Raw genomic sequence first — 13,862 nt, 5'->3', positions numbered from 1 at the left:
TATAACACCAGTATGTGTGTAAATACATTTTAGGATACCCTCCTGCTTTCTATCAGCAGGATCCTTAAGGGCGGCCATCTCAGGAGAGGGTAGAGCCCTTGTTCTTACAAGCGTGTGAGCGCTTTATCCACCCTAGGGGGTGTTTCCCAACGCACCCTAACCTCTGGCGGGAAAGGATATAATGCCAATAACATTTTAGAAATTATCAGTTGTTATCGGGGGAAACCCACGCATCATCACACACCTCATTTAATTTCTCAGATTCAGGAAAACTACAGGTAGTTTTTCCTCACCGAACATAATACCCCTTTTTGGTGGTACTCGTATTATCAGAAATGTGTAAAACATTTTTCATTGCCTCAATCATGTAACGTGTGGCCCTACTGGAAGTCACATTTGTCTCTTCACCGTCGACACTGGAGTCAGTATCCGTGTCGGCGTCTATATCTGCCATCTGAGGTAACGGGCGCTTTAGAGCCCCTGACGGCCTATGAGACGTCTGGACAGGCACAAGCTGAGTAGCCGGCTGTCTCATGTCAACCACTGTCTTTTATACAGAGCTGACACTGTCACGTAATTTCTTCCAACAGTTCATCCACTCAGGTGTCGACCCCCTAGGGGGTGACATCACTATTACAGGCAATCTGCTCCGTCTCCACATCATTTTTCTCCTCATACATGTCGACACAAAAGTACCGACATACAGCACACACACAGGGAATGCTCTGATAGAGGACAGGACCCCACTAGCCCTTTGGGGAGACAGAGGGAGAGTTTGCCAGCACACACCAGAGCGCTATATATATACAGGGATAACCTTATATAAGTGTTTTTCCCCTTATAGCTGCTGTATTTTTAATACTGCGCGTAATTAGTGCCCCCCTCTCTTTTTTAACCCTTTCTGTAGTGTAGTGACTGCAGGGGAGAGCCAGGGAGCTTCCCTCCAACGGAGCTGTGAGGGAAAATGGCGCCAGTGTGCTGAGGAGATAGGCTCCGCCCCCTTCTCGGCGGCCTTATCTCCCGTTTTTCTGTGTATTCTGGCAGGGGTTAAATTCATCCATATAGCCCAGGAGCTATATGTGATGCATTTTTTGCCATCCAAGGTGTTTTTATTGCGTCTCAGGGCGCCCCCCCCCAGCGCCCTGCACCCTCAGTGACCGGAGTGTGAAGTGTGCTGAGAGCAATGGCGCACAGCTGCAGTGCTGTGCGCTACCTTGTTGAAGACAGGACGTCTTCTGCCGCCGATTTTCCGGACCTCTTCTGTCTTCTGGCTCTGTAAGGGGGCCGGCGGCGCGGCTCTGGGACCTATCCATGGCTGGGCCTGTGATCGGTCCCTCTGGAGCTAATGTCCAGTAGCCTAAGAAGCCCAATCCACTCTGCACGCAGGTGAGTTCGCTTCTTCTCCCCTTAGTCCCTCGATGCAGTGAGCCTGTTGCCAGCAGGTCTCACTGAACATAAAAAACCTAAAACTAAACTTTTCACTAAGCAGCTCAGGAGAGCCACCTAGTGTGCACCCTTCTCGTTCGGGCACAAAAATCTAACTGAGGCTTGGAGGAGGGTCATAGGGGGAGGAGCCAGTGCACACCAGGTAGTTCTAAAGCTTTACTTTTGTGCCCAGTCTCCTGCGGAGCCGCTATTCCCCATGGTCCTTACGGAGTCCCCAGCATCCACTAGGACGTCAGAGAAATTATTATTAATAATAATAATAATTGGGAGGGGTGCATCAGGGGTTCTGATATTTTCTTAAAATCATGATTGTCCCCTACTTTCCACCTACTCTGGATCTGGATAAATGTGCATTATCTCTCTTTGAGACCCGGGTTAACCTAAACCAGATTTCTAATAGAATAACAAAATCTCGCAGCCGAAGGTTTTTAAGCCCTATTAAGAAACTTTTGCCCAATTCGCGGCTAATTGAATCTGCCCCTTATAATGTGTCACTTCTGGGTAAGTGTTTTCTTTAGTTCATGCAGTGTAGAATCACCAACGCCAGCAACGTACTTACCTGTCTCAGTATCCGGCAGGAACCAGCAAACTGTGCGTGATGCTGCTGCAAACCATCCAGGGAAGCCTGATTAATTGCCGGATCTGGGAAGTTGTTCAGCGGCGGCAACTATAATGAAACCATAAGTAGGAAGGTCACACTCCAGAACCACACTCAGCATTCCGTCTGCCTCATCTATACACTCAGCCCACTCACCAGCAACTGCTCATCCGTGAAGATTCTCTCCCCGTTCACTTTCGTAAACAGCTCAGTAGAGAACTCGGAATTGTGATCAGCTACAAACTCATAAATGTTATTTTTCCTGGAACAGAGAATAAATAATATCTGCAAATGAAGTGTAGCCATATGCTAAGGTTTTCTTATAACTGTGCCCATTTGCTCACATCATACATTTATATGTAGCACATTACAGTTTTTGGAACCCCCCGGGACAATCTGCACCTACTTATGGTGGTCATTCCGAGTTGTTCGCTCTGTAAATGTCTTTGCATTGCAGCGATTTTCCGCTTATTGCGCATGCGCAATGTTCGCACTGCGACTGCGCCAAGTAAATTTGCTATGCAGTTAGGAATTTTACTCACGGCATTACGAGGTTTTTTCTTCGTTCTGGTGATCGTAATGTGATTGACAGGAAGTGGGTGTTTCTGGGCGGAAACTGGCCGTTTTATGGGAGTGTGTGAAAAAACGCTACCGTTTCTGGGAAAAACGCGGGAGTGGCTGGAGAAACGGAGGAGTGTCTGGGCGAACGCTGGGTGTGTTTGTGACGTCAAACCAGGAACGACAAGCACTGAACTGATCGCACTGGCAGAGTAAGTCTCGAGCTACTCAGAAACTGCACAGAGAAGTCTTTTTTCGCAATATTGCGAATCTTTCGTTCGCAATTTTGATAAGCTAAGATTCACTCCCAGTAGGCGGCGGCTTAGCGTGTGCAAAACTGCCAAAAGCAGCTTGCGAGCGAACAACTCGGAATCACCCCCTATGTGAGATTGTAGGTACAGCTGGTTATGGACACCAAATGGGGATGTTTTCCTCCCCGTAAAATCCATTCCTCGTAATCCATCTGAGGGACACTGTTAAGATTCTGGGTTAGGGGGAGGGCAAGGAGCAGGCACTAAATAGTTAGAAAAAAAACCCTAGAACTATGCTCCACCCCCTCTAAGCCCTCCCATCTCACCAGAGCTCAGACCTCAGTCTTTAACAACACCGTATGGAGAAGTAAGGAGATGAAAAGCCTATCCAATACAGAAGAAGCTACAGGGAGGGAACAGTGTCCCCCAGATGGATTGCAAGGACTGGTTTTTACGGGAAGTCCAAAAATTCTCTTTCCTCTACCATATAAGGAGAAGAGGGTACAGCCTGGCAAATCCAGTCAAACTGTAATCCAATTAGTGGCACAGGAACAGTGAATGTAATCCAAGACATGAAGGCAAAAGTGTGTATCGAGGACCAGGTGATGGCCTAGCACCCTTATCCAACTGAGGCCCCATGACTTGCTGCTCCAGAACAGAACTAACGCCAGCCTAATGAAAAAAAAGCAAGACATAAGTCCATGGAACACCTAGATGCTGGCTATCTACAAGAAAAGCAGATGATTGGAGGAATAATGGGGGTCATTCCGAGTTGTTCGCTCGCAAGCTGCTTTTAGCAGCTTTGCACACGCTAAGCCGCCGCCTACTGGGAGTGAATCTTAGCTTATCAAAATTGCGAACGAAAGATTCGCAATATTGCGATAAGACATCTCTGCGCAGTTTCTGAGTAACTCGAGACTTACTCGGCATCTGCGATCAGTTCAGTGCTTGTCGTTCCTGGTTTGACGTCACAAACACACCCAGCGTTCGCCCAGACACTCCTCCGTTTCTCCAGCCACTCCCGCGTTTTTCCCAGAAACGGTAGCGTTTTTTCACACACACCCATAAAACGGCCAGTTTCCGCCCAGAAACACCCATTTCCTGTCAATCACATTACGATCACCAGAACGAGGAAAAAACCGTGAGTAAAATTCCTAACTGCATAGCAAATTTACTTGGCGCAGTCGCAGTGCGGACATTGCGCATGCGCACTACGCGGAAAATCGCTGCGATGCGAAGAAATTTACAGAGCGATCAACTCGGAATGACCCCCAATATTAGAGAAGAACCTGCAATAAAGGAACAGAATGTTCCACCAACTTAAAAACCAAAAGCAAACCCACCTAAAAAACTGTCAAAACAGTATCAATGCCCGAAGAGGAACTAGTGCCGAATGGGCCCCACACCACATCTAACGGACTGTCCATCAGGACACCAGGCCTGTCTGTCCAGGAAGATGACAGACAAGGGATCCTTGCAACCAACAACTGGAAAGGAAGCTGAGCAACCAGCAGCCAAAAGAGCTCCATTGATCAACCTGACCTAACCAGGGAATAGAAGTAGCACTGTCATAGAAAAAAAGATTTCTATGAGAAGACCTCAGGAAGGATCAACAGGCCCCCAAACTGCAACTCTGGACATCAAGGTTGGAAAGGAGGTCAAGTAAGCTCAACCATAAGACCTCAAACTGGAAGAATGCACCTCAGGGGCAGACAGGGCACACACGGAGGGTGCAGCATACCACCCTTCAAACCATGGACGGAAATATGATCCTCTATGAAAAAGACCACTCAGGCTTCATGAACCCATCCACCAAGACACGATCATGAGACAGACAAGTGCAAGCATAGCTGAGAAGATCACAACAGAATGAAAAGCTGTTATCATCATGGCAAAACTGGTACAGATGAAGAGCACCAGATGGTCCCAGTATCCAACCAGAAGTCCCAAGAAAACCAGACACTGGAACCAGTGCTGGCATCAAAAAGGATACCAGCAAGATGTGGACTCTTAACCAGGAACAATCACATCGAGAAGCCATCTGATTAGTGACTCAAATGGCCTGATGAAGAAGAATGTACCCACAGGGGATGACTAGAAATCCTGGCAATTGCATCAAAGGAGCCCTGAAATCAGGAAAACTGTGGAGAAATCATCAGAAGGCCCATAATCATAAGGGACCTTCCAACAATTCAAGCAGTGCACAAATATGGCCAATAAAGGCAATGACTAAAGGTGAAATCAGCATCCCAAGATGCGTGAACCTCCCTATCAACGCCCACCTAATTGATGCCTATGGGAGATCCCACTGGAATCCCCTACAAAAAGCAGCTGTGTATCAACAGTAAGGATAGGTCATTGGGGGTAATTCTGAGTTGATCGCAGCAGCAACTTTGTTAGCAATTGGGCAAAACCATGTGCACTGCAGGGGAGGCAGATATAACATGTGCAGAGAGAGTTAGATTTGGGTGGGTTATTTTGTTTCTGTGCAGGGTAAATACTGGCTGCTTTATTTTTACACTGCAATTTAGATTTCATTTTGAACACACCCCACCCAAATCTAACTCTCTCTGCACATGTTATATCTGCCCCTCCTGCAGTGCACATGGTTTTGCCCAACTGCTAACAAATTTGATGCTTATCGGTTTATCGGAGCCACGGACACCAGACGCCGCTCTCCTCACCCTCATACCACAGAGATGCCATTGATGTAGCAGACATGGCGGTATCTTTCACCACTAAAACAGCCTAAGATACAACTGTGTTGAGTATATGTGCACTCCGGACTCTATCTTCTTTAGACAGGGGCAGGCTTTCTCATCTCAGCAGCCGGGATACTCTGCACTGCGTTAACGGCATCAGGGTTCCCTGTGCAGCAACAGAGAATGCAGAAGCAGGCTCCTCTCTTTACCTTCAAATCAAGGTGGGAGTATTTTATCTCTCTCATCCTGTATTTGATGTGAAAACAGATACAGGACAGCAGAAGACTTTTTACTCCTTTATACCCCGGTTTCTATTGCTTTTATTCAACACACAGTTGTACTATTTGGGGCAGTACGGATGGTGTAATGGTTAGCATTACTGCCTCACAGCACTGAGGTCATGGGTTCAATTCCCACCATGGCCCTAGCTGTGTGGAGTTTGTATATTCTCCCCGTACTTGCGGGAGTTTTCTCCGGGTACTCCGGTTTCCTCCCACATATCCAAAAATATACTGGTAGGTTAATTAGCTCCCAACAAAATTATCCCTAGTGTGAATGTGTGTGTGTGTACATGTGATAGGGAATATAGATTGTAAGCTCCACTGGGGCAGGGACTGATGTGACTGGTCAAATATTCTCTGTAAAGCGCTGTGGAATGTGTGCGCTATATAAATAACTGGTAGAAATAATAATAATAATAATAATAATAATAGTATTTATGGTACACCTAATGAAATGTGGAATGCATTTTTCAGTGAAATTTATGTTGTGCTCCCTGTGGTTATAAACGGAGCTTATTTTGATTGTGGGGTTTGACTACTTTATGCAGAGCAATTTACAGAAATCTCATGCATAAACTCACCATTAAGTGTTGTTGAGCTATATATGCTTGTTGCACAGATTATCGCAAACCTCTTAGAAATCATCACTTAGATGCAGGACAATTCTACTTATAAGACATTTATTTGACCTCCAGGTGTTTTGTGACCTATGTGCTTAGTCACTTCTGCTATTCACAGATAAGAAATGCAAAAAGAGTACATATAAACTCCAAAGATAATACACTCAGGGAGAGGTTAAAATTATTATTAATGAACTTTTGGTAATTATCTGTTGGATTATTGTAATTGCGTCAATGTGATGTCTTATTTGGATACAAACAGCTTGTATTACAAACGATACACTTATCAGCGTCTTAGATTGTTGGAATCTTTCAGAGACTATTAAATAATTATATGCAAATCCCAATCAAGGAATACATCATCCATACAATTTATAAGTGGTTTATTTTGATTGAAGTACATACCTTACCTTGACATTCACTAACAGTGAAAAAACGGGTAAAAGGAGTACATACAAACTCCAACAATCTTTCTACACAATGGAAACCTAGTAACACTGCTTAATTACAGAGCAAGCAGTGGTGAGTAGAGCGGCCATATCGTCTTACATTCACCTATTAAGAAACAAATACTTTTGGAGTTTTTTTCGGATACCTAATTTCCATATATATTTTCGCTATTTAGAAAATACGCAAATTTATGCTAGATTTACCATACAACGCAGTATTAACTTGTATATGTCGCATAATGCCTAGTGTATAATTTTTGTATTAATTATTAAGTTATTTTTTAACAAATTAATTTACAAGTGTGCCCCAGAATAGGCTTATAGCCCTTTTTTGTTTACATCTTTGTAAAAACCTTCTCTCCACGGGGTTGAAACTGGTCAGCTGTACAGAAAAATTGAGAACCCTAGCTAGTTGGTCAGGGGTGGGTGCAATGGCCCCTTACAAATGGGGGCGGTCTGTTGCTGAGGATCTGGGAGCCAGTCCTCAGGAACCCCAGGAGCAGAGAAGGACTTGAAGACACCAGGGACCTTTATAAGGAGTACAGCACTGGGAAGATGTTGGTCTGCCTCTGGATGGAGAAACGCCACTGAACTGCTGGGCAGATTGCATACCAGAGCAGGGAACCGAATGCCCAAAGAGAGGGGGCCCACCGACAGTGATAGGAGGATTACAGTCGGAGAGGCGGAGCGGCGATCACAGCCCGCAGAGAAGAAGGCCCCCTTCCTCCCGTGTAGAGAAGAACATCAGGAACCAGGAGCAGACCTCGGGAGGTAGAAGAGGGACCCTGTCTGCTGCAGAGGTCCACCAAGGGTGATGTAGGAGCCGAGCAGCAGCATTCATCGACAGAGAACGGATGCCAGTCACAGCTCCAGGAACAATGCCAGGAGATAGGACCCTGAAGAGCCAGTGCTGAGGATGCGGAGGGGACCCCTTTCAACACTCAGTTGTCATTGGAACTGCCCAGCTGGAGAGGAGTCATTGGAGCAAAGACCAGAGGCCGTGGAGAAGAACAAGCAGCGCGGAAGATGTAGCAGATGTGGACACACTAGTAGGGGATCCCCCTGACAGACCCTGCAAACAACAACCTACGCGACAGTGGGGTAGTGAGACGGCAGGCATGAAGACCCCCAGAAGGAGGAGGAGCTCTCCAGACAGCGGTTGAAGACCTCAGAGGACCTCTGGGGAGAGATCAGAGGAGCGCAGCGGAGAAGGTGACTGCTATGCCGAGGATTTCAGCCGGACACCGAGAGTCGCCGTGCGGAGCCGGAGGAGTGCCCTGTTCCACCTGTGCCAGATCCCATCTCTTCCACCTGTGCCAGCCAGGACCAGGGAGGATCCTCTGTGCAACACAGCCATTTCTCTACTACTACCTGCAAAAGCCTGCTTGTTGTAAACCTGCTTTGTCGTGCTGAACCACTAAAGGCCTGCTACTCAGTGACTGTTTCCAGTAATACCTATTCTGTGCAGCACAGCCATTTCTCCACTACTACCAGCCAAAGCCTGCTAGTGGTAAACCTGCTAAGACTACATCTGCTAGCACACTGGGAATAGCAGCGGTTACATCAGCTTGTAAAGTGCAAGTGACTGATTCTCTGTGATATAAATTCATTAGCATTTTCCATCCGGCTGAGGTTGCACCATCAGTTTTGGTAAATTAGAGGTTGACCCATTTAGTGATTTGTGTGTATTACTGTCTGGTATAATTTTTTTTAGCTTAAATTGAAATATCCAAAACATTTAGAACTTTTTTTTTTCTTCATTATAATTGTACTAATTAGCTTTTTCCTCCAGCCTTAGAGGGACATGTACTAAGCAGTGATAAAAGTGGAGAAGTGAGCCAGTGGAGAAGTTGCCCATGGCAACCAATCAGCTGCTCTGTATATGTTTGTAGTATGCAAATTGTAAATGTTACGTCAGTGCTGATTGGTTGCCATGGGCAACTTCTCCACTGACTCACTTCTCCACTTTTATCAATTAGTACATGTCCCCCTTAGACTCTGTAGGAAAAGACCATTTGTAACCATCAACTTTTCCTTTACCAATTCAACAAATAAAATAGCGTTGTACCTTCACAACTGGTGATCAATGGGGGTAATTCAGACCTGATCGCTAGGGTGCGTTGTTTGCATCCATGCGATCAGATAGTCGCCGCCTACAGGGGGAGGGTATAAGATGTGTGCAGGGGTGCGTTCGCTTTTGTAGGAGACCTGCATAAACATCAGTCTCTGCACTGCCCAGGACTCAGCCGCTGCGTTTGTTTCATGCTGATAGGGGCCGGAGCTGACGTCCGACATCCTCCCTCAAAATGCCTGGTCCCTCCTGCGTTTCTCCGGACACTCCTGTAAAACGGTCACTTGCCACCCCCAAGTGGCCACTTCCTGTCAGTCACCTTGCGATCGCCCGTGCGATCACTTTTTTCGCACCATCCTGTCGCTAGGCACCGATGCAATCGTCTGACGCGCCGGGGCACTGAGGTGCATACATGTGCACAGTTCAGACCTGATCATCCGCTGTGCGATAACACACAGCAGCGGTCAGGTCTGAATTACCCCCATTGTGTCTGCCTAAGGGGCGTTCCATCTTCACTTTCGTCTCCATCACGGTGTGCCTTTGCTGGTGGGGTGTCCGGAAGTGGACGGCCGCAACAGCAAGCACATCTGAGTACCTGGGTATTACACAGGTTACTATCCCGGATAGTTATAACCCGAGTTATAAAGGCAACACCTGGACCCTGGGGAGGAAGTGTGAGTCCTGGGTACACACTGACATCGCAAGGGAACTCTTCCCAACGGGGATGGCTACACATTCAAGAAGGGTAGGACGGATGCAATTTGTAAGTGGGAAAAAACCCACCGCCTCTGTCCATTTACAGACATGCCAGCTACTCGTGGACACTAAAAAATTGACGACAAAAAGAAAACATCGTCACCACCTGCAGTGGCCAATAATGGCCCAACCATACTGACCACTCCTCCCAGGTCTGCAACTCCACCCCAGCCTACGAGGACAACAGGTGTGAGAGGCTAATTGCAATAGAGGACACCCAAAAGGTGCTCCCTGATATGTTACGGTTTAGCTGGGAATCCCAGAGAGAACCCTGCAATGGTCTCCCTTCGAATAGGAAAGAGGTGCAGCGGTTATAGATTCAACCAGGAAATCTGGATGGCAACCTCACTGACGTCCAACGTGGGGTCACCCAGGTAAGCTCCGCTCTGACCTTTGCCATGTCATGCAGAAACTGCCCTCGCCGTATAAGCTCCAGATGTGCCGAAATCTGCAATCTCCCGCACAAAATGCACTATGGTCACCTGGTTCTCTGCAACTACAGGACAATCTACACTCATGCACGTAGAACCGTATTAAACCATAAAACGGGCCCCAACGTATAATATAACTAATGTCCTGCTCCTTGTCATCCCCTCTAACACAGAATCAAATATTTTTATAATGTCAACTAAAAGATTGCACACTCCAGACTCCTTTATACCTTATCACAAGCATAGGACCAAGGACATATCAGGATTGTCTTCATTGCAGGGGTGCTGTGTTGGAATGTTTTATATTTAAGTGTATTGGTTTATAAATATGAATACACTCCCCCCCCGTCATGTTTCCCCTATCGCTTTAATCTCATATACAGTGCATCCAGAAAGTATTCACAGCGCTTCACTTTTTCCACATTTTGTTATGTTACAGCCTCATTCCAAACTGAAATAAATTAATTTTTTCCCTCAAAATTCAACACACAATACACCATAATGACAAAGTGAGAAAAAATTTTTTGAGATTTTTGCAAATTTATTAAAAATAAAAAACTAAGAAATCACATGTACATAAGCAGTGGTCGAAGTGGAAATTTTGAAGTGGGGGTATGGAAAAGTGAAGGCTGTAATTATGCGCGCGCCTTTGAAAAGGGGGTGTGGTCTCTCAAAAGGGGCGTGTCCTTAAGTGTACTGTACCACACCATATACCCTTTATATACATTATGCACCACAATAGTAGGAACCCTTATACTATCTAGTACTGGTGCCCCTTTCACATTACGCCACACAGTATGAGCCAAAATTCACATTACGCCACACGGAATGAGCCAAAATTCACATTACGCCACACGGAATGAGCCAAAATTCACATTAAGCCACACGGAATGAGCCAAAATTCACATTACACCACACGGAATGAGCCAAAATTCACATTACACCACACGGAATGAGCCAAAATTCACATTACACCACACGGAATGAGCCAAAATTCACATTACACCACACGGAATGGGCCAAATTCCCATTACACCACACGGAATGTTCCAAATACACATTACGCCACACGGAATGAGCCAAAATTCACATTACGCCACACAGAATGATCCAAAATTCACATTACGCCACACGGAATGAGCCAAAATTCACATTTAACCACACGGAATGAGCCAAAGTTCACATTACACCGCATGGAATGATCCAAAGTTCAGGGAGAGTGACAGCAGGACAAGGAGAGTGACAGCAGGGACAGGGAGAGTGACAGCAGGGACAGGGAGAGTGACAGCAGGACAGGGAGAGTGACAGCAGGGACAGGGAGAGTGACAGCAGGGACATAGGGACAGAGAGATGACAGAGGGACAGGGAGAGTGACAGCAGGGACATAGGGACAGAGATGACAGAGGGACAGGGATAGCGACAGCAGGGACAGGGAAAGTGACAGCAGGGACAGGGAGAGTTAGAGAGGGACAGGAAGGCTGCAGTGCGGAGGAGGTTGTGGTCGGCGGCGGCTGTACGGAGGAGGAGGCTGTGGGCAGCTGCAGCGGCGGTGTGGAGGAGACTGTGGTCATTGCCGGTGGCGGCGTTACGGAGGAGGCTGTGGTCGGCGGCGACTGCTGCTGTGTCCTTCAGTGCGGCTCTGATTGTGAAGCCCCCCCCCACCACCACTTTCAGCCCACCTATCATTCTAAATATGGCGCAGACCATTAGCCAATCAGGAGCCGCCGCTCCTCATTGGCTGCCGGTTCGAGAGCTCCAATTGGCGCTTGAACAGCGCTAAATTTGAAATGATAGCGGCGGCGGGGGTCTTCAGCGGTCAATGCTCGAACTGCCGATATGCCATACCGGTGTATACCGGCCCACTTCGAGCATTGTACATAAGTATTCACAGCCTTTGCTCAATACTTTGTTGATGCGCCTTTGGCAGCAATTACAGCCTCAAGTCTTTATGAATATGATGCCACAAGCTTGGCACACCTATCTCTTGGCAGTTTCGCCCATTTCTCTTTGCAGCACCTCTCAAGCTCCATCAGGTTGGATGGGAAGCGTCGGTGCACAGCCATTTTCAGATCTCTCCAGAGATGTTCAATCGGATTCAAGTCTGGGCTCTGGCTGGGCCACTCAAGGACATTCACAGAGTTGTCCTGAAGCCACTCCTTTGCTATATTGGCTGTGTGCTTAGGGTTGTTCTGCTGAAAGATGAACCATTGCCCCAGCCTGAGGTCAAGAGCGCTCTGGAGCAGGTTTTCATCCAGGATGCCTCTGTACATTGCTGCATTCATCTTTCCCTCTATCCTGACTAGTCTTCCAGTTCGCTGAAAAACATCCGAACAGCATGATGCTGCCACCACCATGCTTCATTGTAGGGATGGTATTGGCCTGGTGATGAGCGGTGCCTGGTTTCCTCCAAACATGACGCCTGGCATTCACGCCAAAGAGTTCAATCGTTGTCTCGTCAGAACAGAGAATTTTGTTTCTCATGGTCTGACAGTCCTTCAGGCAGAGCCGGCCATAGCTATAGGCAAACTAGGCAATTGCCTAGGGCATTTGATATGCCCAGGGGCATCAGCAGCTTCTACTGATTAAAATGATATGCGGCATGCCTATATTCTGTAGCATTTCATATGCAGATACAGCCACAGTCTCACACAGTATAAAGGCATGCTGTATATCATTTTAATCATCAGAAGCTGCTTGTGCATCCTAGCCACATAACAATGCAAATAAGATGCATTTTCATTTAAAAATTTGCCCGACGTTAGCACTGAGGCAATATTTATGAGAACACATCTGTATCCAAGCAGAGGTCACAGTGTTAGCGGCAGTGTGAGTGCTGTGTGCATGTGAGTGGGTTGGTTGTGCAGTAGTGTTCGGAATATGTGTAAGGAGCATTATGTGTGTCATGTAAAAATGCATTAATAATGTGCAACATATGTATAAGGGGCACTGTGTGTCATTATGTGTTTAAGGGCATTAATAATGTGTGGCATACTGTATGTGTAACAGGGTACTACTGTATGTGTGTCATTATGTGTATAGGGGCACTAACAATGTGCAGCAAATGTGCAGGGGGCACTATGTGTGTCATTATGTGTATTAGGGCATTAATAATGTGCGGCATATGTGTAAGGGACATTATGTGTAAAAGGGCATTAATAAAGGTTGTCATAATGTGTAAGCACATTATGTTTAGAAGGACATTAATAATGTGTCTCATATGTGTTAGGGGCATTACTGTGTGGAATTATGTGTTTAAGGTGCTCTTCTATGTGGTGTTGCGTATAGAAAGGGCACTACTGTGTCGTCTAATGTGAATAAAGAGCAATAGGGTGTATTGTAATGTGAATAAGGAGCAATTCAGTGTGATGTAATGTGAATAAGGGGCTCTACTGTGAGGAGTAACGTTTATAAGGTAAAGTGATACTACTGTGGGATGTAATATGAATTATGGAAACTATCGCATGATCAAATGTGAATAAAGTGCAGTACTGTGTGGCGTATTTGGAATTGTGGTTACTATTGTGTGGCCATGCCCCTTGCCAGCAAAAACACACCCCTTTTTGGGCTGTGCGCCAAATGTGCGAATTGTTCCTATTTAAAATATAGGGGTACAAACACCAAAATAAGGACTGCTATGGCTGAGGGGTGATGGTTCTGGGAAAGAAGTGCAAGGTCAGAGGCAGAACCAGCAGTGGTGCT

The 13,862-nt window shown here is 46.4% G+C and overlaps 1 protein-coding gene across 3 annotated transcripts in view; it reads right to left on the bottom strand.

Moving 5' to 3' along the window:
• The window catches only part of LOC134958580 (protein SSUH2 homolog), a 77,405-nt gene that overhangs the window by 44,492 nt on the left and 19,051 nt on the right, over window positions 1–13,862 (bottom strand). For all 3 annotated transcript variants that reach the window (XR_010187069.1, XR_010187070.1, XM_063941277.1), the window contains exons 11-12: window positions 2,201–2,306; window positions 2,006–2,113 (exon numbers count right to left, since the gene is read on the bottom strand). Coding sequence is in view for 1 of the 3 variants with exons in the window: in XM_063941277.1 (XP_063797347.1) it covers window positions 2,006–2,113; window positions 2,201–2,306 (214 nt within the window). In the remaining 2 variants the exon portion in view is untranslated. The remainder of the gene's footprint in view (window positions 1–2,005; window positions 2,114–2,200; window positions 2,307–13,862) is intronic.

Source organism: Pseudophryne corroboree, chromosome 9 (genome assembly GCF_028390025.1).
Source record: "Pseudophryne corroboree isolate aPseCor3 chromosome 9, aPseCor3.hap2, whole genome shotgun sequence".
Taxonomy (NCBI): Eukaryota; Metazoa; Chordata; class Amphibia; order Anura; family Myobatrachidae; genus Pseudophryne; species Pseudophryne corroboree.
The sequence above is the reverse complement of the archived record's forward strand: the minus strand, read 5'-3'. Positions and strand labels throughout refer to the sequence as shown.